Below are 26033 nucleotides of genomic sequence, written 5' to 3'. Positions count from 1 at the left end.
GTGTAACCTCAATACACTTTTGTTCAGAACTGTCATTTTTCATTTCTTTTGATATGACATTAAATCCTGCATTTTCTATTTTATTGGACTCTGTGTCCTGAACTTCTGAAACTGAACTCCATTCCACATTGTGGTCTCCCTAGTAGCTGTTAAACAGCTACTATATTTAACTTCCAGGGAATTACACTTCCCTTATATCTCTTATCACGTATGTACGCAATAGTCTTTTGGTAAAAGCCACCAAACAGTTCTACTTATCAGCTTCACACATAAGTAAATCTGTCACTTTGATAAACAAGTTCTGTTAGTACTGTTATTTTTTCCTCACAATGCACCTAGCATTTATCAGTGCCTAAAAAGAGAAAAATGTTCTGTATTCCAGTTGTAAACATGAATGATTGACTTTGGAGAGTTTGAGAGGAAAAATGCCTTGCATTAAAAAATTGCTCAGGACAAGACTTAAGTGGGAGAGATGAGCACAGTTAGAAACAGCTGTCAGGTTAAAGGTACCAGTAATGGGCTAATCCTTTCCATCTCCATAAGTGCTTTTCATCTATGTCAATTTCTTGTCTCTTTCAGAGACAGTGAGACAGCAGCTCAAGAGTTAATGCTGCCTTCTTTGCACTTGATCTCCTAAACAGTCTTGACGATTTCAGCAGCCAGGGGGAACTGTTTTGATGCTGAATAGCATTTTCAACCTTTATATACAGTAGCAGGATGTTTTGTTTAGCCTTCTGCATAGATTTAAGCTGTAGCCAGTTTAAAACAAACAAGAACCCCCCTAGAGTTTACTCAGAGGCTGCAGTACAGCGATACAGCTGTGGCCAAGGGAAGGGAGGTGCAAACCATAAACCTTCATGTGGTTTTTGTGTTGCGACAACAGGTTTGTATCCTAAGCAAAGATCTCCAGAGAGACTGTTTAAATTAGACTTGTACATTGCAGTGTGTGTCACAGTTCCACCCAGTTCCTGGTTTCATGTACATGTTTAAAAAAAAAAGGCAATTTTGATCAGACAGGATATCCCCTGCTGTTTGCAGTGATATCTACATGCAGAAGATGCACTTGTGCTGAGACATGGATTACATCTAGCAACAGAAGTGGTGAAGGATTTATCATTACAAGTGAAGTATTTTGGCCAAAGACCTGACTTCAAAATGAATAAAAATGGGAACATCAAGGCTTACTATTTGTTTGCTTGTTCAGTAAGGCACCACTTCAGTATCTTGGAAATTCAGAAAGCATTCTGTATTTTCATCTCTGTCTAGTTTTATGCATAAAGAATCGGGGAGAAACTGGGCAGAAGGAAGAAACCAAGTGCAGTGAGGAAAATTCTTACAGCTCGCACATCTACAGCCTCAGAGACAGTTTAAAGTGCATCTCAAACGCCAAAGCCAGCTTGCAGATGTGTGACTGCTTGGATTCAGAACTCAGCCTGAATGCTGAGGCTGCCTTCAGTCAAATATGTAATTGTGTTTAATGTATGCCTCTGTAAAACCCACACATAAGACATGCTGGAAGAAAGCTTAACCCTCTCTCGCTTTCTTTGCCGCTGCTGCAGGAAACTATGCCCCAGACGCCAATATTTTCCAGCATGCTTGGTTCCAGTTGTAGTGGGCAAGTGCAGCCAGACATGGGAGAGAGATGTGTGGACCCTGTTTATCAGGATGGGAACCTTGTTTCTGGATCACTGGAGGCCTTGATAGAGCGCCTGGTGCCCACCATGGACTATTACCCAGATGTAAGTAGCCACCAAGAGGGTTTTTTTTTACTTCTTGTGTTTTTGTGTGTTACTACCTGGATTAGTGCTCTCTCATGAAATTCTATCTCTGTCTGATTCAAGATTGAGATGTAGACTAAAGATGCATTTATTTTACTGGCAGTGTATTCATTAAAGCTGTTGCTCAACAGGGATATTCTCTGTTTCTAAATGAGAGTACTTGTTAAAAAGATAAAGCCATCTTGAACTCAAATGAGTGCCTTAAGAACCAATTAAAAGCAGCATTTGCCACAGAATTTTCATACTTCTACGCTGCTTTAGCTCTAATGCAACCAAGATTAACTACTAACCAGCTCCTACCTAGGGAAGCAGACCTGAAAACAGCTCTAGTATTTTTTCCCCTAATTTTCTATGTGTACCCTAGTTAGGCCATCAGAAAAAAAATTCACAACCCAAAATAGATTTTAATTAAAATACTCTCTTTCTAAAGACATTTTAATGGGCCAGTGCTGCAATAATGTATGTTCTTGAGCCTGAAAATGATTTGTAACTGGTTGAACATCCTCAGTGCAGTCCTCAAAGTGAATACTACCTATATATAATTCTGGGGTATGTAGTAAGAATCTGAACCTAGGATATTAAGATATCACTTTATCACTTAAAATTACTCTTTATGCCCATTAATGAAAGCTTCTATTGAAACAAGTGACCAAAGATTAATATAACTTATATTCTATTTGTAGCTCTGAAAAAGCAGCAGCTATGACAGAAGTATCCCAGCACTTTGAAAAACTAATAAGGGAGCAGGAAACTGCAATCACTATTAACTTGTATGTCAGATTTAATGTTTATTGTAGTGGGTCATGCTATATCTTGTATGTTTCTCAGTCTAATTTGTGTGGAACATTTTATTGTGGTCTCATTGTAATCACAGTAAAGTTCCTCCAAGGTCCCACATATAACACCACACATCCTCACAATGGTCATCCACAGAAAAGGGACTCTCCATGTGAGAGTTCAGTGGGAATGTGCAGAATTGCCATCAATCATCAGGATAGGATTTAAAAGCAAAACTAGCATGGTTTACTATTCCAGTTCAGAAGTAATCCTAAACCTTATATTTAAATATGGCTAACATACAATTGTGCTGCCAGTACCAAATCCTTTCTAAAACTCAGGGGATAATCATTGTTAGACATTGAATCTCCATTCCACACCCCCAAATACATATTGTAGGACAGATGCACAGAAGAAAGCAGTGGGCAGAGCTGGTGGTGTAACAGTGGAATGAATAGCTTTAGGCTGATCCAAGGAGTCCCTTCCTTGTGTTTTGTGTGATACCAGGATATGGTTACTTGTTACTTGGATTTCAGGAATGTAGCTAAGTTTTTTAAGTAGCTGCTAATGCACATCCCTTATTGTACCTTGCAACATAAAATCTATTTATAACACAGCTACTCTGAAAATGGTTCCATAAAGTGAGTATTACTTAAGGGGTCTCCAACTTCCTTTGGAATGCTGCTAGTTTCCATGGTGCCACCCCTTCACATCCCACGCAGGAGTGCACTACAAACCAAGCAACCAGGGCCCCACCCTGCAAGCTGCAGTTTAAACAGACAGCAAGCTCCAGCTGAACATCCAACAGAAGCAGTCAAGGGAAACTTCAGGGAAAGAGAGGACAACAAATTCATCTCCTCTACAGCACAACACATACCTTTATTGAACCCAGATCACCCAATTTAGCTGGAAGGATTAATTATAAAATGAGTAGATAAATAAGCTCTGAATAACATGAAGAAGCTGTATTTGAGTCATCTTCAAAGCCAAGTTTTCTAGTTCCTTCAGTTACATGTTTATACTTCATTTCATGCTCATTTGTGGTTTTAGGGGAGTTGCCACAGAGGGTTAGTGGTAGCTTTGAGCCTGCTGTCCTGTCAGAAGAGTAGCCAGTCCTGTATGTTCAAGACAGAAGTATCAAAACCTTTCAGTCTCTGGCTACTCATCCAAAGAAAGGCACCAAGGTATCACCAATTAATTCTCACCAAGACAAGCTAGTGTAGTAGTGGAGCAGAGGTTACCTTAGTTTCAGAGTGACACAGTTGTAAGTTGTATTACTCATCCCACTTTTCTGATCACTGCACTTGAGCACAAGCTCCGAAGGCGTCGCCGCCTGTGTGCACACTGAGCTTGTGATCACAGTAACCTTCTGGACAGAGAAAAAGGCACTGGGGGAGAGAGCAAACACACAGTATCTTTCTGTGCTGGTTACAGAGGCAGAACAAAAATGTGTTTGTCATGTTGGCAGAACACAAGACAGGCAAGGGAGGACAGGAAAGATAAGCGCCTACATTAGTGTACCGCTCTTCTGAGTCTTGTTTGTGTGCAGGGACTTGCTCTGCACATAGGAAAATGTATACTCATGAGACAGAGGAGTTCAGGAGGTTAGGAATGGAATGTACCAGTCTGCAACCCTTGTGCCCAAGCAAGAAAATATTTGAAGAAAATATTTCACAAACACAAAGTTCCAGAATGAGCAGTGAGTGCACACAGAGAAATTTTATTTCTTTTTCCCCTTCTCCAGAAGTCATCAGTGCATTCTTGGGTCAGAGAGTAACAATTCCTTCTTTAGTCTTGTGCACTCATGCTCTTTTTTTTTTTTTTTAATATAATTCAGCTCATCTCTTAGCAACAACTTTAGGCACTAAAGGAATCTGGCTTCTTATTCTCTTGCAAAGCGCAAGCCCCTTTTGTGTCTACTTAGGTTCTCCCAAGTGCAGAAAGGATTTTTTTTTTGCCTCTTCTCCCAAATACCTGTCACCTTCAGGATAAATGGAGCTTAATTTTCACTCTTATAGAAGCATTTTTTAATCATTCTTTATCAAACCAGCTAGCTTCAGAGCTAAATTTCCTTCTCCTAACCATCTTCTTTATGGCTAGAATACTGCAGGTTTTTGCACTGTTATAACATTTAGCCTGTGTACACTAGTGCATATGCAGCAAATCACAGAAATCTTTGATCTAGGTAGGGCATTTGACATAGTATGAAATCTTACTGTCCAACACAACTGTGTTCCTAGCCCCTGAGACCTACCACTAAGCTGAAATGCATGGCTTAGTTCAGTCTGAAATTTCTTTATTGGATAAGGAGTGGCTACTAGCAGAGAGGCAAGGGGATGGGGGGTCAGTGCTACTGTCATTTTTAATTTGGTTCTTAATTGTAGTCCTTGTGTCTGTCAGTAATAAAAGTCCCAAGAAACCCCTCAATTCGATACCAGTATAGTGTACACCAGCACATCTTGATTGACCACAATGGAAGAATTTTGTTTTCCAAAGGAACCTAGTTCCAGTTAAAAGACTTTTAAAAATGGAATAAAAATACAGCTATTACTGATTACAGAGACACATCAGCAAGCCTAAAATGGAAAGTACACGCTGTAATGGCCTGTATCTTCCTGCATCTTACCAGCTCAAAACTTGTATGAACATCCTATAAAACATTATTAAAGAAACCAAACAAAAGCACAGGTCATCTGTGTCATGCTTTTCTTGCTGTGTGACAGCAGGGAAATGATGCTGTGAGTGGCCCTGTCTCAGAGTCACTCTGGATAAACACTGTGCCACATCACACACTCTTCCACCAAGGAGACCAATGCTGGAATTACTGTGAGAAGCAAAATTACATCTTTGCTTAAAAGAATGTGTTCCAGCTTATCAGAGCAAGGGTCATTGCCAGGGCAGTGTGACTGAAGTTGTGGTTCCCTGCCACTGACACATGCAGACATCTTTCAGACAGGCCCTCTCAGCCCCCAAAGCAAGAATGTGGGGAAGGGATCAAAGTGTCAAGTCCTTTTTTTTTTTTATTTTCCCCACCCATCTCATCTCTCAAATACAAAATACAGTAAAAAGTGAGGGCTGCTTCAAGTCTTCAGTGTAAAAAAATTCACACAGCCCAGTGACAGCTGACACACCCAGCAGCTAAATTCCTGTTCCACATAGTCCAGACTCACAGTTCTAAGTTCAGGGACAACAGTGACAGCAATGAACACATGAGGCAGGTGAAGTCTGACAGGGGATAACTAGGCATAGTTAAAGACACAAACACACCCCCCAAATCTCACAACACTACAGAGTTCTTTAATTGCTTTCATTCTGAGTAGGGAACATGTCAGTTTAGGAATCATTCTCACACAGGAACAGAAGATCTGATATGTTGTCCTGTAACACAACCAGGTCCCCTTTAGTGAATCAGGTTAGCTTTTCAGCCTAATTTTAGTGCCCATCACACATCACATACACTACCACGGATTTTTATAGAATTGATGATCTTCAAGTTTTTGTCACCGTAAATGTACAAACTCTGAAGTTCTGGAGAGACGTGAAATATCAAACAGAAGCCTAATTTCTTAGCTTTCCAGACATACACCTGTGGGGGATGTTTGCAACTGTGCCATTAAGGAGGGAGGCCGTGCTGTCGGTGTCCTGTCACTGCCCTGCCCACCTCTCAAAGTCACAGGAGCTCCACTGTGAGACGGCCCCATGGGGCATCTTCTGTAGGCAGCAGTGGAAGCACTCAGGAACCCGACCCAAACAGTCCCTCCTCTCTTCCTCCATCCCTAAACAAGCAAGGCAAAGACCACAACTGAGCTCTGGTTTTGATTGTACAGAACTAGTGCTGTTCCTAATGTAATGCATGAACCCCAGAACTCATAAGACCTTCATATCAGAATGAGCATTTTAAATGCCTCTGCTGTATCACACTCCATTCTGTACTTTAATTAGCCTCCTTCAGAAGCTCAGGACAGAGTTCCATGTTTAGATATATGTTTAATCTGTTATACTTTTCACTCACTCCCAGAACACACTGTGACTTCTGGTTAGTGTTATTTATTTTGGTTTAAAAAATTCCTTTTTCCCTGGTATTTGGTGGTTAGTGCTATATTTGTGTTCTCAGGCACACTGAGTACTAAAGAAGTGAAAACATTTTTCATTAATAGCACATTTTAGTCTGATTAGAGAGAGAAACCACATAACCTCTTTAGGGTCACAAGGATACCATTCTTGTTTAATTATGAGCTTGTTTTAAAGACTGCAAGCAGCAGAATTTGGTAGCTGATAGTACAGATACCATATTTTAGACAACTGGTCCTAAGATTATAGTGTCTTTACTTACTTGCCCAGCCCAAGGTGGTACAAGCTCACATTGATTATTTAAATGCACTTGGCTGTGTCCTGCAAAGTCACATTACTAAAACATGGTCAAAGTAACTGTGCACATTTCAAACATAACAAAGGTTAATTGAAATACAATGTCAAGGAGATCCTCTATAATTTCCCAACTCCAAATTTTACCAGAAAGCCTAAGGGAAAATTGGAAGTACTTATGAGATGCTACTGTCATTAGTCAGGCAATTACAGACCAGTGCAGAAACCCAGGCCAAGACTAGGACAAAAAAATCATCCTCACTTCAATTAAACTATCCAGAATATGATATGATGGATACATGTCCAGAGTACCATACAGTGTATCACAGCTTCTAAATTACAAATGGAGAGGCTGTTTCTAATGAGACATCATCATTGCTGGTATTTATTAGCATTGTTCATATTCAAAAGATCTGAAACAAGCCCCAAATAAATAAAGTCGGGCTCAAAATTAAATTATTGTCCTGTCCCCCCACACTAAGTGAAAACTTTTGTCAGTGATTGTGGGGAGAAAGGAAAAATCCCCATACATGAAGAAATTACAGCTGTGGCTTGGAATACACATGAAGCAGTTTCCTGCAGCTTAGTGAAAAACAGTCACTCTTAAAGAAACAAAACAGCATTAAATAGTGGTGTTTAAGAGTCATAACACCCTACATTAGAGATAGTTCATTTGTGGCTTTGGTAAGTGATGACTAATTAGGCACACTGTGTCTGGCATTTTAAAAGGAAATCATTTGATAATTGGAAAACCCCACAGTTAACAGCCTTGAAGCCTATAGCATTTCCTTTCAACAGAGCAAGAAAAGACCAGCATTTCTCTGGAGACAGGAAAAATTATAGAAATTTTAAATGAAGGAAAGTTACATTGATAGTTTACAGATTAGTTTTTCCCAGGCAGACGCATTAGTTTTGCTACAGCTTTTCAACTTGTTGTTTTTCTTTCTTTTTTCTCCTTCCCAGAGAACTTACATCTTCACTTTCCTACTGAGCTCACGAGTCTTCATTCACCCACACGAGCTCCTGGCTAAAGTGGGGCAGATCTGCATCAAACAGAAGCAGCAGCTGGAAACGGGGACCGAGGCAGAAAAGGTAAATGGACCATTGTGTCCCTCAGTTTCTTGTGCTGCTGCCATTTATTTTCCACTCTCTCCTTCTCACTGTAAAGCTAAATAGACTGATAAAGAATAATACGAAATTGTAATTGGCATTTGTTGCTGGATGCACTTGATTTAGGTCTTTTTCTCTGAAGTATCTTTGCTTCCTTTGCTGGCCACATTTGCTAGAGGTTGTGTCCTGCCTCAGCAGTCAGCTGCAGGTCCCTGGAGCAGTGTGTATCTGCCATGGAACCTGCCCAGCAAGATGGTTTGGGCTTCTGAGCTTTCACCAAGTAAGGAAAATCAAATTCAAGAAAATCCCTTTCTCCAGTCAGCCTCACCATCCTATTAGAGTTAACAATCACCTCTGCTGCAGGTTGTTGTTGGGGTGTTTTAACTTAGTGTACAGTAAATCAGAAAGTTACATCTCACAAAAATTAACAGATGCACTTATTAAAAATGGCAACCTGCACTGACATATTTTATTACAATCAGTTAAACTAAACCTACATCCTTCTAAGTGTCACCATTTGTAAAGTGTGTATTTAAAGACTTTTGGACTGAAAGTGAAGTTCCAGTAAAGTCCAAGCTGGGCAGCAAATAAGAGCAACAGAAACAGGATGATACAAACTAGTATTTAAAGACCTAAATTGTTCAGATCCTAGGCATGTTTTGGAACCTTTCTTCTCTGATGAGACATTACATGCTCACATTCCTAATCTTCAGCACGTTAATAGTCCCATTTTGTTTTCTCCTTGGTGTATCAGCACTCTGAGTGAGGAGCACTAAAGGCAACTCTGGTCGGTCAATAAAGAGTATTTGACAGCAATACTGACCTAAGGGCTTTTTCTCCCATACTATTCCTGATGTGCATGCTCTTAATGCCACAAAATTGCTCCACAGGACAGACTAACCATGGTGCAAAATGACTTTCATCCAGGTCAGTCCCCTGATGTGCTCTCCAAATATCTGCATAGCTCATCCTGTAGGTGCTGGGGAAACCAGGGGTCAGGGACATCAGGTGCTGGAACCTCTGCATCCAGTTTTGTGCTCCAAGGTGATAACTGTCCCTAGCACCACTGCCAAACTTAATTTGTGACTGAGCAAAGTCTCCTCTGTAAGGTGTAATGGTTCTTCAGCAACATGTAACAGGGATAGGAAGCCCTAAAAGATGCCAGGACCATCTGAAATATGGAATGAGTCAATCTGAGCTGTAGATGTACGTAGGGAAAGACTGCAGTGAGTAGAAAGTGTCCAAATATATCTGTGAGATACTTGGATTTAAAATGAATGGGATTTAAGATGAAACTTTTGTGAATAACAATGCACTTTGGAGATTTTCAAATGAAAGCCATCTCTGGGGACTACATCAGCTGGCTTTTTAGAGATAAAATGCTAACTGTAAAGTAGTATTGGTGTGGCTTCTCAGCAGACCTGTTAAAAAGTCATGGCTTCCTCACAGAAATGAGCCAGCATTACATTCTGATGTCAAACACAGCAGCTCATATTCCAAACACCCACAAACCTCTTACACCTTCTGCTGGCATCTTGGACACGGGCCTATGGGAAAACACCAAACAGCAGGGTGACAATAAAACCCTTTTGGGAGGTGGCTTTCACTTACATGCTTTTCTGATTGCTCTTTCTATCATGCCCTTGGATCCCTTCCTACCTCCTTAATACAAGCTGTGAATTTTTGCTGCCTTCTAAACACAAACTTCTTGGAAAACACCACATGAACTTCTGACATTCCTCTCAAATTACTGCTTTACTGCCCTCTACTGCAAGCACCTGTATGTTTTACAGAATACTTTGGCCACTAGCATTTGCAAACATTTGTTTTTCTACATGGCAACAAATAAAATCTCATTTCACATACAGCATACAAGCTCTTCACTCAAGATACTCTCAAGTATTCACAGTCATGAGCTATTAAGGTATCATCAGCTACCAGCACCTTCTAATTAAGTGGCTGCATAGCAGGAAATAGCTGACAAAAGCAGTTAAAGCATCTCTGATACAGTTTGCTTATGCAAATCTCTTAAGACAGGCTGGGCAACTGGGTGCTTGGATAGCATGTGAGCTGAAAGAGTGGCAAGAAACCAGGTTGTGAGGTTACACACCACAATATTTACCATTATATGGGTTTTGACGTTATTGGCTAGCCAGAGTTCTACTGAAATACAACCCAGAGAAAAGTGGATTTCAAAGAAAAACACTGAGTTCTCTTGGAGTCTGCTTAGAGTCCTTTTAACTACTCATAAAAAGCAAGAATTTCACAGTTTAAGACATCAGTTCTAACATACAAGTCAGTAGTTAAGACTGATCATAAAGAAAAAACAACCCTCTCCATAAGTGAGTTGGAGATTGGAAAGTCTCAAAGAAGATTATCAAGGAAAAATCACTTGTATAGTATTACTGAATGTAAAAAAACCCTGTTGTTACACCTGTGGTACATTTTTTCTGTAGCTTGAGTATTTTATATATCTGAAGACAAAGAAGTAAGAAATAAAAAGAGGACATAGAAGTTAATTTCTAATAAGTTTGTTTTGCTTGTCTTGGAATATGTAAGTCCCTTCAAAAATTACTATTTTCCCCAGGTTTGTTTTTTGTTTGTTTGTTTGTTTTGTTTTGTTTTTTTGCCAGTAAGTCCTCCTTTTTAAAACCAAAAAAATGAAGAAAACACTCATAACCAGGTCATTGCCATTAAGTCTTTCCTACAAGCACAGTACTCCTATTGCCCTCCTTTCTAACTGGGAGTTGTTTTTCAGTCCTGTCTTGTCTCAGAACATGGTCAAGCCAAAGAACACTTAAATTACTAGAGTTATTTCTCTTCTCAAAGAAATATTTATGGGAGAAGTATTGCCTTGGACTGCAGAGAACTCTGCCAGGCCTCACAAGGGGAGGCTCATGTCTGGAGCAGGACTGGAGGAAAGTAGGCTGGTAGGTTTATTGCAGCTATGACAGAAAGGAAGCTGTGCTGCTGCCCACAGATCTGAGAGGTTTCCATCTGGGTTACCACGTGCACCACGCTTGTCACGCTGCTTTGGGCTTCATCTGAGTGCACATGAAACAGAAATCCCGTGTTCTGCTGCACTCAGGTCTTTCAGCACTGTTCTCAGAAAGTGTACACCTTATTTTCATGAGTGTTAAAAAGCATCTGATGAAACATTAAGGTTTTTTAAACCTGAAGAGTGAAAACAGTTTGCAGCTTGTCTTGCAACATGCCAGGCTTGCCATATGAAGAAGGCAAACCATATAAACTTAAAAATAGATATAAGAGATGGGAAGACAGTGTTCATAAATCGCAGTGTTTTAAGCTGTACGTGGAGTATAATTTGGGGTAATTTGGCAGAGTACTACAAGCACAAAGCTTCATTTTTCTCCTTGAAACCTTTTCCTTCTATATCAGGGCCTAGAAAACCTGATGAAACATAGTCTGGTGTTATGGTGCTTCAAATGATGACAGCTAGTGCTACCTCTTCAGTGGGCTCCTGGTCTTCAAGGAGCAACCTTACACACACCAGCATTAAAAAAGCATCAGCTATGACTGATTTAGTCTCTTCAGCTGCTGGGGTCAGTCTAGACAACCCATAAATTCTTTATCAACTGAGTGTTCATATGGAGATGCTTGCCACAGCCTAAGGTGGGATTTTGGAACCTTTCAGCCCTCACTACTCCTTTTTCAGTTCCAAAAATTAAAAAGAAAGGATAGTCAGGATGATTAATACTAAAAAACAGTTCTGTAGCAGCTTTTGGTAAACAAGTGGAGTAGGCACATACCTGTTAACGTTAATTGAATGGAAGTGCACTCCCTGGCTAATTAATTGTCCATCACCGCCTACAGACTATTCTTTTAATAATGTCAGGCTCCTTGCATTTCCTAGCAAATAAGTATAAATGTCTTTTCCCCAAGGCAGATGACAGTGGGAGTTTGGAGGACAGGCAGCTGTAATCTGGAACTGTGTCCTACACTGTTGAGAAATAGCTTGAAGCTCCCCACAAGGGGCACTGACAGACACTGCTTTGCAGAAATGCCCACTGCTGCCAGAAAGAATAGTGATGTTTTATTTTTGCCTTCCCTATGCAGCTATTCTGTGTTTATCTCATTAGCTGCATCAATTAAGTGCTGTCAATAAAAACAGGCAGGAGATGCATGCTAGCAGATAGCAGTTTGCAGGTCTTAAAAAACCCAAACAACCCAAGAAAATCCCCTCTAGACTTACAAGGAGGCACTGGCTAATTGTCAGATTGTGATTCAACAGTGCATGGTTTAACTTCAAAGTTCTTATCAATGATCATTAATATTCTCATTGACTATATAATGGTGAGATATTAGAAAAAAGGCAGCTAAACAAAACCAGCTCTATTTCCTTGACCTTTGGTTTTGATTAAATAAACTGGGACATACCATGATGTTTTGGCAGGAGCTGCTGCCAGTATTTGGAGACGTTCCCTCTTTGTCTTGCACCAGTGTCTGTGGTGACACTCCCATGCTCAGTGCCCCCCCGTCCCCCAAGGGGCAGCACGGGGAGGGAAGGGCTGTGCTGTGCCTGGGGAGGGGGAGCTGCTGCCTTCAGGGACCTCTGCACTCACACAGGTGGGGAGGGAACACAAACAAAGCTTCCTCTTTCCCCAGTGCATCACAAGTTGGGTACGAGGATAAACATAACCTGAATTAAGGTTTGAGTCTTCTTGTTCAAGTGTTCTGAGCACTCACACTCCCAATTTTACAAGACTGCTCCCTTGCACTGATGCTGCTGTCAATTGATGCAATGGAGAGGGGAGTAATTGGCACCCAATTCAGGTCTAACTGATGAAAAGCCTTAGAAGATTCACAGGTAACAATAAAAAGATAGAAAAATACTCTCCCTGCCCTTTCTGTGGTTGATAGCTTTTTGAACAAAAGCCAATACCTTTTATTGTCAAAGTCTGTTTTGATTTAGACGTCATGGAGAGAACACACACGTCTTTCCTGTCATTCATTTATTTAATATACAGCTCAGTCTGGGTGGTCTGATAAATTCTATAGAACAGAATTGTCTTTGTGAATGTTTCTCATGGAAGACTGTTGGTACAGTTGGTTTGTACACATTTGAATTCAAACACTACAGTACTGCTGCCTCAGATGGCATAAATCAGATTAAATCCCATGGACTTCAGTTAAATAAGGCACTTGAACTGTTCTGTCATCTTCCTGGTTTTATAGAGCTAACCTTGAAAATATCTTCAAAGTGTTTGGTAAGAGACCTCTCCAAGCTATCATGAAAGGAGGCTAAATGATGCTATTTAGGAATCTGGTGCACAGTTAAATATGTTCTTTTTTTTTTTTTTTGTCCCCATCACCTACTATTACTGCAAAGTGTTTTCAAGGTCTAGAAGATTGAAGTGTCTCTAGATTTCTGTGAACCTTTATCAGCCAATTTAATCTGCAGGTCTATGCTCAGTAATCAACTCATTGTTTCTTTCTAGGCAAAACTAAAATCCTTCGCTGCCAAAATCATTCAGCTCCTGAAGGAATGGACTGAAACTTTCCCCTATGATTTCCAAGATGAAAAATCCATGAAGGAGTTGAAGGAGATTGCTCACAGGATCACACAGTGTGATGAGGTAGGGGTGGGAGGGAAAAGTTCAGTGCTAAAGCAGTATTTGTCAACTGTTCCATGAACTGTGCCATGTCCTGTACAATCCTGCAGGCAGTATTTTCTAAATGAGCTGCAGTTGCTGAGTTGTCAGGGTAACCACAGGACATGGGCTGCCTGATGGACTTAATGCTCCATTAGCAGGACCTGTCTATGTCTAATCACCACGTGTGAGAAGAAGAGAGAAAATAGTCATGGCAGTATGAAAAATGACTGTGGTGCAGAAGAAAGAACAGTAACTATAATGGCTCAAGAGGATTTAATAATGAATTACATTCCAGCCTTTGTACATTGTCATTGCTCTGTATGTCCAAGTTCTGCTAGACACACCAACTACTTGTATCACATGTACTCTTGACCAAGGTGAGGGTGTTAATTATTTAGCAGCTCATTCCCAGCTTCTAACAATAAAAAGCAGCTGCTTTATTGCAATGTTTCAGGTGGCAGGCACAGTATTTCCACAGAGCAAGTTATCTTTGAGCTCTGCTAGCTAGTCCATCACCAGTCCTAACAGCTCTGAATTTCTAGCCCTAGAAAAAACCTAAAGCAAACAGATAAAGTGAATTGGAATAAAACAAGGGCTGCTAGGTTTTTAGGGGGGAGCCAGGGGAGGGGGGGGGGGTTGTTGGGGGGTTTTTGGTAGTTTTGGCTCTTTCCCAGTATTCACAAAGCCTACACTTATTGTTCATTGAGAAAGTCACTGTTAACAGCAATAGACAGAAGGAAGAGGATAACCAAGAGCTACAAGAAAATTCTTTGTAAAGTGTTTGCACAAATGCAAAGTCTTACTTACGTAGAAGCTTCTTATTGTTTTTAAACCCACAACTTCAAGATATTTTTGACAACAGTTAGGAGGAACAGGGAAGACAGTTGTATTACGTGCTTGTGTTGATTCAAGTAGAGAGAAAATGAAGAACAACAGGTTTGACAGCAGGGCATGAATCAGGGATAGGACAGTGGAGTGAGGTGTTACCAAGTCTCAGAAGGAAGTACATTGGTTCTGTTGCATCAGCAAAGATGTTTACGTGGGTGCTAGATGAGAATGTCAGTGCCCCAGGAGGAGGGGAAGAGGAAATAGGATTTAACCTTCTCTCCTCTTTGCAGGCAAGGGCAAAGGGTGGATGTTGGCAGAGATAGCACTGTGAAAGAGGACTGAGCAGAGGCTTTATTTAGCATCTCTGTCTCAGTATTTCATTTGTCTGTTACTTTGAACTAGAAAGAAGTTGTGGACTTTCTTCCTCTTCCCCTTCTTTCCCTCTCTTATGTGTGAATAATTCTCATTTGAGAAAAGCCCATCTTCATGGAATGGCTCAGTGCTGTGGTGTCCATCAGAGGCATCTGAGGGCATCCATTAATTACAGCACCACCTCATTTACCCCTTAACAAGGCTACCAATCAAGGGTCATCAGTGAAGAGCTATGCCTCCTCTGACCCTCAGGAAGTACTAATTTGACACTGACAAAAAGCAGCTCTCACACTAAGTTTTGTTTGCACATCGAATTACCCTCCATACTATTACACTCCATACTATGCTTCAGCATGGAATTAAGGTAAAGGTTGAGGGTTTATTTTGTATTTTAAAGCTTTTTCAAATCCCCTTATGACTCTATTTTTCATACAGAAGGTAGAAAGTACACCGAGAACTCTCACAAAACAGTCAGCTGTTGTCCTGGTGATAGCAGCATACCAAATAGCTAAAACTACAGCCAGGATTGCACCCCAAAGTTAGTAAAAATGAACTCCAACAAGTACAAATCATTGTACAGTCACTGACTTATCTTCCAAAGTTGTAGGGAAAATTAGGGTAAAACTAGTAATGAAAGGAAACTCTTAAGGACATTTGTCTGTGCATTAAAATGCTAATAAATTCATAATAGTGTAAGTAAGCCATAGCTTTTCATGTCTGAATTTCTTTCTTCACTTTTACATAATATCTGCAATACTCACCTATCTTCAAGTGTTATTTTCTGCAATCCTATCAGCAAGGCTTCTTCCTCCCAGACACGTGGGCAAGTCAGGCACAGTGGCTGATGGCAAACCATTCACAGTGGAGAGCTCAGCATAAGAGAGAAGAGAATTCTGCTTTGTTTTATTCCCCTCCACCAGGCTCCCTTGGCATTTCTGAACACTTGTAGCACAGTATCAGAAATGACTCCAGACAGCTGCTGTTCAGCAGTAATCCAGCCTCAAGATGAGCTACACTGCCTTCAGCTTTTCATTTGATTTCACTTGGGAGTCAGATTATTGCCTTGTAAAGCACCATTCTGACATCATTATTGCTTAATTGTAACAGGCAATATACAAGTATTTGGTAGTCATCTCTCACATCTGCTACATAATTTCAGTCATCACTGCACATTAGTGGCTCCTTTGAATGGTCACAGATTCATGGCAGTTCTTTCTAGCGTGTCCTTTGACTGGCAGAAGGGAACCTTGTGGTTAACTTCAAGAAAAGTAATTTGCATGAAAGCAAGAGAAGGAGTCTGTGAGGAAAAGGACTGTCTGGTTGAATTCATTTTCCTAGCAGCAGAAGAAAGCTGGGTCACTTAAAGCAGACAGGATGGAGGAGTAGGAAAGCAATCAAGTTAGTTCTTTGGGAATGATCTCAGAGAAATGTCTATAGGACACAATGGCAGAAAAAAAAATCACCTCAGTTGTCAAAACACTGAGCAGATGGATTGTGTTCCTGTGGCTTTACCTTCCAACAAATCCTTACAACTCTTACATTTAAAATCTGCACATGATAAACAGGAAAGGCATTTTAGTTGTACAAGAACATGATGTATATTGTGCTCTTATATAAATATTTGGATGCTGTAGCTGTTCAAAGCTAAGTTGGGATATTTTAGGGGTATATTCCTGGACATAATGTGAATTCCCTGGATTCTGCTTGGGCTAGACAGGCTGGATTCATCAGTGGGCCTGATCAGAATGAGAGCTTTTGGCTCCTGGTGCACAGAGGTCCCAGGAAGCCTTGTGCAAGCACCTTCCACATGCCCACTCGAGCTGCTGACACGGTGCCTTTGAAATGGGGCACTGCCCAAAGGAGCAGAGCAGCCAGCCAAGCAAAGCAGGGCTGGGAAGGCAGGCAGGCAGAACAGTGTCATTATGGAGTTGTGTGGGTATTTAGGACAAGGTCATTTGTCACAGAATGATCAGCTCAGAAAAGATGAAAGAAAATGGATAATAGGCATTTATTTTTCCCAGGCAGAAATTCTCTGGTGATCCATGTCTGCAATAGCTAAAGGTTTTCAGCAGTTGTTGTTTCTCCCTTCTGCTTAGGAAAATGGAACAGTGAAAAAGATCATTAGCCAGATGACACAGAATCTCCTGATGGCCCTCTCTGCACGGAGCCAATACCAGGAAATCAGAGAGAAATTCCGCCAGCCTGTTACTGACAAGGGCACCATCCTCAAAAGCAAGCCCCAGTCAACTCAAAAGGACATCCTGAGTGTGTGCTGTGACCCTCTGATCCTGGCACAGCAGCTGACCTACATCGAACTGGTGAGACACTGACTGCAGTGGAGCATTCTGGTTTCCATTCACTAAGTATTAATATACTCATCAATATCAGTTTTGGTATGGCTTCACTGAAAGCTTCCAGTGTTTTAATAAAAAAATTCCAAGTCAAGTATTGAGCAAGACCAGTTGGGTACACTGCTAAAAGCATCTCGCACATCTACACTGCAGGAAGATAATGTTACCAAAATGTTCTTCTGACTTGGATTTTTTTTACAGAACCCTCTGTCTGTCTGTACAATTACAATCTCTCCTCTCTCCAAATGCAGGAAAGGGTGAGCAACATTTACCCAGAGGATCTGATGCAGATTGTCAGCCACATGGACTCCCTGGATAATCATAAGGTACGAAAAGGTGTACAGAGGAAAAAAAGCAATATAGAGACCAGAGCAGAGATAATACTCTATAATTTGAATATAGCCTGTGTAAGAAAGACTGACGTTTTCTAAGCCTCTTTAAGCTCATGCCTTAAAACATGTGCAACAAGATTTTGTTAAGACGTGAAAAGGAAGTTTATGCTCTGGTGAACTCTGACTTTATCATGATACAGGAGGGGTTTAACACATGACCTGTTCTCTTACAGTGCCGAAGCGATGTGACCAAAACCTATAATTTGGAGGCCTATGACAACTGGTTCAATTGCCTCAGCATGCTGGTGGCTACAGAGATTTGTCGGGTAGGTATTCACAGAAAACAAGATAGCAAAGGGATCCTGGCCTTAAGGACAAGAGGCAGGCAGTGCTCTAAATGAGATTTAAACATTAGCAGTGCAATTAAAGATAATAGCATTATTCAAGCTTTAAATTATTTGCATGCTCATATGACTAAGAGTTCAAGGCTATGTTTGACTTTGCATATATTCTCTAATTTTGTGCAGCTGCATTAGTCATCAGTGAAATGGAACTTCTGTGGACTGAGTTAGGAGCTCTTTTGGATTTATCTTTTCTACATCAAGTTTCTTAAAAATACTCATCCTTAAATGTAGATGTACCAATAAACAGCTGTCCTTCCACTGCATTTAGATAACATTAGGACTGTGATCTATTCCTTTTTCAATTTCTATTCATTCATTTTATTCATGCAATATTCATTGTAGAAAAATCAAGAATAAGCTTTCTTTAAAGTCTTGAAAGAAAGTGGACTACGGGAAAGTTAAAAAAAAATAAAAGAGGGAGAATAACCTTACTAGAGGTTAAGGTAACTTCTGTCATATAATAGGCAAAGAAATGGAAGATGTACTGCCCCAGAAACCTTTTTTTTTTTTTTTTGCATGTGTGTTCTCTTTTTACCTTCTTATTATTCTTTTTAGATTTCTATTAATTCCAGTTCTAGGAAATAGGATTTTTTCCCCTATTCCTGCTTGGTCAGTAGCCCTTCTGTGGAAATCCCAATGCCTGCTGCATTTTCATGAAGTCCAGTGTACTGATCCTAATCTCTTAAGAGATTTCCTGCTCTCAGAAAGGTATTGCAGAGGCACACCAAGACACTTCCAGACCTGGCTGGTAGAGCTCATACATTTAGTAAACCATCAAAGAAAGGTTTTAGCACACTGAGGGCTAAGCCAGGCCTTCAACTGCTGAACCATTTTCTTTTGATATGACAGAAACTAAAGTACTTAGGTCAGAGAGTCTGCAGTCACTGATTAGGAGCCATTTTTATATAAGCCAGACAGAACTTTGAGGTTTAAACAGGGAAAATATTTTCATGAATGAATGCAATAATTAATTTTGCTTTGCAGTTTATAAAAGAATTTGCAGATGAGATGTTCAGCATCAGTTGCTTGATCATGTGCATGTTTGCATGAGTGGGGATTTGTATATGTGCTCATCATCACTGCCTGCTCTCAACAGGTCATTTAGGAGTACACGCAGCAGAAGGAGAAAAGCAGGATTTGGTAGTTGCTTTCTCTCATATTTAGGTTCCATGCCTCTGATCCTAAGTCTGTCCAATGCTTTCCCTCCTTCTTGAGAGGTTTAAATATTTTGCATATATTCTGATAGCAGTGTCACGTTATCTTCGATTTCCAGTAACAGGAAATTGCTGAAAGTGTCCAGCTTGTTTATGCAGAATTGCCCAAGACATGGACTTTTTTGTATAAACAGAGATGTGCACTCCCACAGAACTGCACAAGCAATTGCTTGTCACTGCAAATAGTTCTGCTATTTTATTAAAAATTAATCTTAACAAAAAATCCTGGGGCCTATATTAAGATTTAGCTGGACAAAGTCTTGAAATGTCTATTCACTGAACCTGCTACAGTGCCTTGGGCTGGACATCCTATCCAAAATTCAGACCATCCCTTCCTTCTTGGGTTTTTCTCCAGATTGTAAAGAAAAAGCAGCGTACAAGAATGGTGGAATTTTTCATTGATGTGGCAAGAGAATGCTTCAACATTGGAAACTTCAACTCAATGATGGCCATTATCTGTGAGTATCCTAGCCCAGAGGGCAGAAGGCACTCCATCCTACAACCTGCCTGCAGCACTGTGCTCACACTTGCCCCGAGTTGGCCCAGCACGTTAGCATGCACCCTTCCACAGGGACAGAGTCTGCCAGTGACAGATCAACGTGTGGGTGGGTGAGCTTTGGCTGCAGCGTCTGATTGTCAGGCTGAAGCACCTTCCACAATGTGTGGTGCTGATACATAAGCCCGGTTACATTAGCCCCATTTTTTTCAGCTCAGTTGTTTCTTTGTCTCCTCTCTCCCTGCATTCAGCTGGCATGAACTTGAGCCCTGTGGCACGGTTAAAGAAAACCTGGTCCAAGGTCAAAACAGCCAAATTTGATGTTTTAGAGGTATGTATAAAGTTTTGCTTTTATACAGAAATCTACCAAATAGTTTCATCCAAACCTCTGCTAATTTGTGTGTCGGAGAGCAGACACCTCTGTCAGTGGTCACCAGCACATAAACATGATGAGAGCGTTTCCTCCATTTCAAACTCTCTACTTGTCTGCAAAGAAAAGTGGACGCCAGCTCTCTTTAGATTATTTCTTCCGAGCATATTTTTTCCAATTTAACTACAAGGTAGTTTCCACTCCAGTGAACGCTGCCTGTAAAACTAATTAGAGGACTCCACCTAGTGGAGACCTGCACAGAAACAAAACCTAACTGAAACTCTCATCAGAAACAGAGGTGACAGCCAAGGAGAATTTTGGGGTTTTTCCCCAGAGTCATTTATGATTTCCTTTCGGTCTGCTTTATTAATGGAATAAGTGCAAAACTGGTACAGAATGCTCCTTTCAAGCAAGGTAGAAGTTAGAAAACCTGCACCCAGACCTGATTAGGGTAAAGGTACCCTACCTTGAAAATTTAAAAGGAGACCAATGAAGTTACAAAGAATAAACGCTGATGATTAGAGCAGAGCTTTTAATTTTTAGCAAAGATGCATTACTTGACTGCCTTTTCCCCCCTCCCTAAAACCAGCATCACATGGACCCGTCCAGCAACTTCTGCAACTACCGCACGGCCCTGCAGGGCGCGGCGCAGCGCTCGCAGAGCGCCCACAGCAGCCGCGAGAAGATCGTCATCCCCGTCTTCAACCTCTTCATCAAGGACATCTACTTCCTGCACAAGATCCACACCAACCGCCTGCCCAACGGGCAGATCAACTTCAAGGTGGGCCCTGCTCCTGCACAGCCTGCTCTGCACTGAAACCCGGGGCGCCGCAAGCGTCGGGCTCGTGGTGTGACCCATCCCCCTGTGCCCACGCGGTGTCACCATGCAGGGTGCTGATTGCAATCAAATTCTGGAAAGCCAGCAGCTGCTTTTCTGTGGCAGCAAGCCATCATATCTGATCAGATTTAATAGGGAACTGCAGCCTGAGTCATCAGCCTTAGGTGATTTCACCTCACCAGTGTTGCTGGCTATAAACACCACGCACAACCAGCGTTTATCAGGTCTGCAAGGGAGGTGCTACAGCTGCTCTCTCCCCAGTTAATAAACATGCACGTCCAAGCAACCACAGGCAAAAGTACTTCTTGACAAAATGTTTTTCATCATCATTAAGGCTGTGTAAGTGGAGGGGGGCACACAGAAGACACAAGGAAAACCCTAAGTAATTACAGATTTCTTAAAATCCCAGGAAGGAAAGGATATCTAAATGTTTCTCTGTGTCACTGTGATTTCCTAAATTTAAAGAGTGCTTTATGAAAAGATCAGATATGTCACATTTCATTTAAATTGAAGTCTGGAAATATAAAAAGTAAAGCAAATAAACTATTTACTGTCCAGTTGCAGTCACAGGAACTTAGAAACTCAACACAGAAAACAGGCACTATTATATAGGAAGGAAAGGTTGATGATGAAAAAAATGGAAGGCAAAAGATCAGATGGTTGGCTGAGATACACTGTTCTAAACTTGAGGCTGGCAGCAGATGAGGAACCAGCAGCAGGAGGGGAAATGAAGGGACCATAAGAAGATAGGAGAACAAAGAATCACAGAACATGCAGAGTTGGAAGGGACCCACAGGGATCACCAAGCCCAGCTGCCAGCCCTGCACACCACCCCCAAGAGCCACACCAGGTGCCTGAGAGCATTGTCCAAATTCTTCTGGAACTCTGTCAGGCTGGTGCTGGGACCAATTCCACCTAAGTCTGAGCAAGGGACAATAAGAAAAGCAGCACAAATAAGACTGAGAGGCTCTGAAATAGAAATGAACTAATATTTCAAAGAAAAAAAATACCACTTCAATAATACTCTTTTAATTACTTTGTGCAGAAGTTCTGGGAAATTTCAAGACAGATCCATGATTTTCTGACATGGAAGCAGGTTGAGTGTCCTTTTGAAAAAGACAAGAAAATCCAGACCTATCTACTCACAGCACCTATTTACAGTGAAGAAGGTAAAATCCTTTTTTGAACGTTAGAGTGAGTCTTTCTATGTGTTACAGTACAAAAATTTGCAGATGGAAAATATATACAGGCAAAAACGTAATTTATCAGTAGTTTTCTAAGTGTTATCACTTCCCTATTGGCTTCTGATGAGAACAAATTGCATAATGAAGACTGCCAAGTTACATCTGCTATACTGTAACCCTTAGGGGTTTTTTCTCAGGTAAAAAACTCATGTATCTGATTGTTGCTACTTTTTTTTTTTTACTAGCTCTTTTCATTGCATCCTTTGAAAGTGAAGGTCCAGAAAACCACATGGAAAAAGACAGCTGGAAAACGCTCAGGTATGAAGCTTCCTCAGAACATGAGTCTTTCTGCACACACACAGGCATACAGCTGTAACCATCAGCTTCTTCTGTTTGCATAGCCAGCCCTATTTGCATAGCCAGCTTAAAACCATAATACAGTTCCTTTTCTTTCAGAATTTAAATCTCAAAAAAAAATTCAGTGGGGCTTGGATTTTGACACAGCTTTTCCAGCCAGATCTGTTGAGGCTGCAAGATCCCTGCTGGGATTGTGAAAGAGAATTTTGTTTAGGCTATCAAATGCAGTAAAATAATCTGCATTTGTAGTAGTGTTCAGGCATGATTTTCTCAGGGGAACAAACTTTTAGAGATATTAAGAAAGTGCTCTCATCACAGCTCTGCTCTTACAAATCATATAAAAGGATGAAAATTCCTAGGAATACAGTAATTGTCACCCTACCCTAAGGGATAAAGTCTCAAAGAGTCCTCATCCTTCTGAGAATGGGAAGCTCCACTCCTGTGTACAGGATGAGATCAATAAATGAGAACTTTTCCAATACTGAGGCCAAGGCAGAGAGATTTGTGAATGGTGCTAAACATGAAGATCTGATATATCTGTACAGACAGAGGATGAACAAAGCCTGCATGCCCTGAGCTCTGTCAGGCTCTCAGGCACATCAGGACTGTGTGGTCTTAGACAAGACAGGGTGTCCCACTGATCCCAGTGTTTCCTAGGACACCCACGTGAGCTTTTCCCTTACAACCCCCACGCAATGCACCTTGCATTGAATCCAACACTGTTCAGCCTGCACTGGTCTAGCATGACAGACACATGACACATGTTATATGTCTGAGCTCATCCTAAGGGCCTGAGGTAATGTTGTGCAAGTTACATTTTCATCTCATTTAATGTCAGCATCTTTACTGAAATGCACAGATTTATTCAGTTTGCAGCAGTTGAAAACCTCTCCCTTGAAGAGAGGCTGTCAGCTAATGATGCCAGATAGATCTATTGCCAAAAAGGAAACACTTTTTGTTGAGATAGGAAAGTTAATTTTATTCTTTTATTGCTTCATCTTTTAGGACAACTCTGCTTAATAGAGCCTGAGATTTTTGGATCAGATTTGCAGACTTTGAAGCACATCTAATGGACATGTTTTTACAACCTGAATGAAAGACTTGGACTGAGCTAAGAAAGACCTCACTGGATGAGGTCTGTTTTGTATATACAGTAACTTTTATGAAATAAAATGTGGTAAATATTTCACATGTCAACCTTAAGGCACTTACTGAAGGGTTTTGGGTTTTTATTTTAAATATAAGGGCAGGGCCCTGTTCTCAGAGATGAAATGTATCATGGGAGATGGTATCTTATTCTATCAGCATCCAAATTTTTATTTTTTATTACTTCCACCAAAACAAATACAAATTAAAACACACATCCTAACTGAAGCCAGTGTTCAGGTTAAACACCCCATTGGACCAGTATCCTACAGAACACTCAGTATGTCTCCCCAGCTTGGAAATGAAGGGTCTCCTTCAAATCAGCAGAATTGCTCACAGATTTGTTCACAAGTGTTTGTTCCTCTCCTCCATCAGCAAATAGTGCCTTACAAGGTACTGAGCTTGTGTAGTTGTACCTTCTGACTGAGCTGGAAGTAAGGGAAATAAAAATATGGATGTCTCGAAACCAGCTACAATGTACTTTTTAAATAAAGTGGAGAATTATGGCACATGAAGTAGAGTATACCTGCCTGTAACACTGATGGTGCAGCAAACCTATTTTTGTTACGTGATTTAAAGAGATAAGAGGGGGTAACTGCTGGGGTCTGTGCGTTTGTGTGTGAGTATGTGTGTGTGCACATGTGGTGATGCACACATGTCTAAGTTTTAATACTTCTGGGAACTATCCTTTACATTCTGGCTGTCAGAATAGTTTGTGTTTTCCTTTTGAAAAATCAGGGAATTTTCTTTTGTTTTGTTTGAAGAGAAGAATGTCTAATCTAGATTATAATCTCTGCAAAATAGGCCTAATATGCTTTTTTAAAAAGAATTTTTGGAAAACAAAAAATCAGCATGGGAAAGGGAAGTAAACTCAGATGTCCAATCTGAAGTTAAGGCTAAAGTTTCCAAAGAAGCTTGAAGAGTTCATAGCTGTGAATTGGTCATTTACCTCCATTGGTTCCTTTGAAAAGTCCAGTCTGCACTTATAGACATTTAAAACAAAGACAAACTTAGAATGTAAGTTTTTCTCATCCTTTGTAAGCCATGATTAACTGGGACAGCACCCACTGAAATCTAAAGGCAAAAACTCTTTAGAAATTAGTCAAACCTTTGAACAGGTCAGTACCAAAATTAGAGGTGATCTGCAAACCCACTCATGCTTGCCATTTCTAATTTCTCCTTTCAGTATTGAGTTTATACCTAATTTGACTATCTAAGTACCTGAAGAGCTTCTGTTAAGTTCAAGGTATTCATTTCCAGGGAGGAAAAAAATATAGTTAGGACTTTTGTCAACTGATCTCTGAGTTAAGAAAGAAAAATGAATAAGCTCTGATTAAAAACTATTTTATGAACAAATTATTACCCATGAATACCTACTTTTCCAGTAACTTTTCCTCTGAAGGCTTGAGGGCTGAATATAAGATAATAACTAGAACCAGATAATTAGACAGGGTTTTTCTTCTTTTTTAAAAAAAACCAAACAAACAAAAAGCAAGAACAGTCCCTCTGAAGTTGACAGTAGTTACAGCCTCCCTAACAGAGCGTTGCAGAGGAGCTCTGCAAGGACTTCTTTAAAAATGACCAGCTCTAGTAGATGGTGTTTATCTATTCTGCCTTCTGTTGAAGAAGGGGCAGGACTTGCTGGGCTGAGGGTCTGGTTTACTCCAGTCCAGCAGATCCTCCTTGCTTGAGTGCCTACAGCCAAGAGCAGTGCCACTGTCTGATGCAGCATCTGCCAGCACTTAGCAGAAATTTGCTCTATTGGCCCTGGAGCACGGTGAAAAATCAAAAACCTTTCCCTCTTTCACTTCCCCCTTGACAAATACTTAAAGTTAGAGGAGTAAGTTATGTGAGGAAGGAAGACAAATCAATATTTCGCTATTCCCATAGCATTGGCATCAAAGTGAAAGAAAAGCAAGTTACACCATGAGGAAGGAAGAAGTAGAATACTAACTGTTAACAAGAACAGCCCAGGAAAGGGGAAGGGATAATTCTTATGACCTGCTGCTATTTTTCCTGTGCTGAAGTACTGGCCTTCAGCCCTGGACTCCAGTAAAGAATATTTATACTGTATTATTACAGTGTTTTGCACTTTCAGAGATGTTCTAGCTAGTAACATTGTCAGACACTATACGAGGGATTGTATATCAGCTTTGTTTATGTAACTGAAGTTTAAAAGGGATGCTTAAAATTTAAGAAAAAAAATATATATTTGAAATTCAATTTTAGAACACTTTCTGTAAATGTATAAAAGAGCTTTCACATGAATGTGCACTTCACTGGTCAATCAGTCCAAGTATATACTTGAAATCCATGCAGTATCTACATTGGTTCCCTTTTAATTTTCCTCCCTAAGTTTGATACATTCCCTAAATAATGTGTTTTGCTATTCTGAGCTGAAATGCTAAATATAAAGCTGTACCATAAAGCAGGATATTCTGTGTTTGACTGGATGTGCTTGCATTAATAAAAAAAGAGAAATTGCTTCAACCATGA

General features: G+C 40.5%; 1 protein-coding gene across 3 annotated transcripts in view; it reads left to right on the top strand.

Annotated features, from left to right (window-relative positions):
- Positions 1 to 26033, top strand: part of RASGEF1A (RasGEF domain family member 1A) — a 50397-nt gene extending 24364 nt beyond the window's left edge. For 2 of the 3 annotated variants that reach the window (XM_063405956.1, XM_063405957.1), the window contains exons 2-13: positions 1560 to 1739; positions 7884 to 8012; positions 13490 to 13627; positions 16942 to 17163; positions 17448 to 17522; positions 17762 to 17854; positions 19502 to 19604; positions 19894 to 19973; positions 20602 to 20793; positions 21896 to 22019; positions 22280 to 22352; positions 23397 to 26033. In XM_063405956.1, the coding sequence (XP_063262026.1) occupies positions 1560 to 1739; positions 7884 to 8012; positions 13490 to 13627; positions 16942 to 17163; positions 17448 to 17522; positions 17762 to 17854; positions 19502 to 19604; positions 19894 to 19973; positions 20602 to 20793; positions 21896 to 22019; positions 22280 to 22352; positions 23397 to 23421 (1434 nt within the window). In that variant the 3' untranslated portion in view covers positions 23422 to 26033. Of the gene's footprint in view, positions 1 to 1295; positions 1465 to 1559; positions 1740 to 7883; positions 8013 to 13489; positions 13628 to 16941; positions 17164 to 17447; positions 17523 to 17761; positions 17855 to 19501; positions 19605 to 19893; positions 19974 to 20601; positions 20794 to 21895; positions 22020 to 22279; positions 22353 to 23396 lie in introns of those variants that run through there. The other variant, XM_063405955.1, reaches the window with a different exon arrangement.

Source organism: Prinia subflava, chromosome 9 (assembly GCF_021018805.1).
Source record: "Prinia subflava isolate CZ2003 ecotype Zambia chromosome 9, Cam_Psub_1.2, whole genome shotgun sequence".
Lineage (NCBI taxonomy): Eukaryota > Metazoa > Chordata > Aves > Passeriformes > Cisticolidae > Prinia > Prinia subflava.
This window is presented reverse-complemented; position numbering and strand designations above follow the sequence as displayed.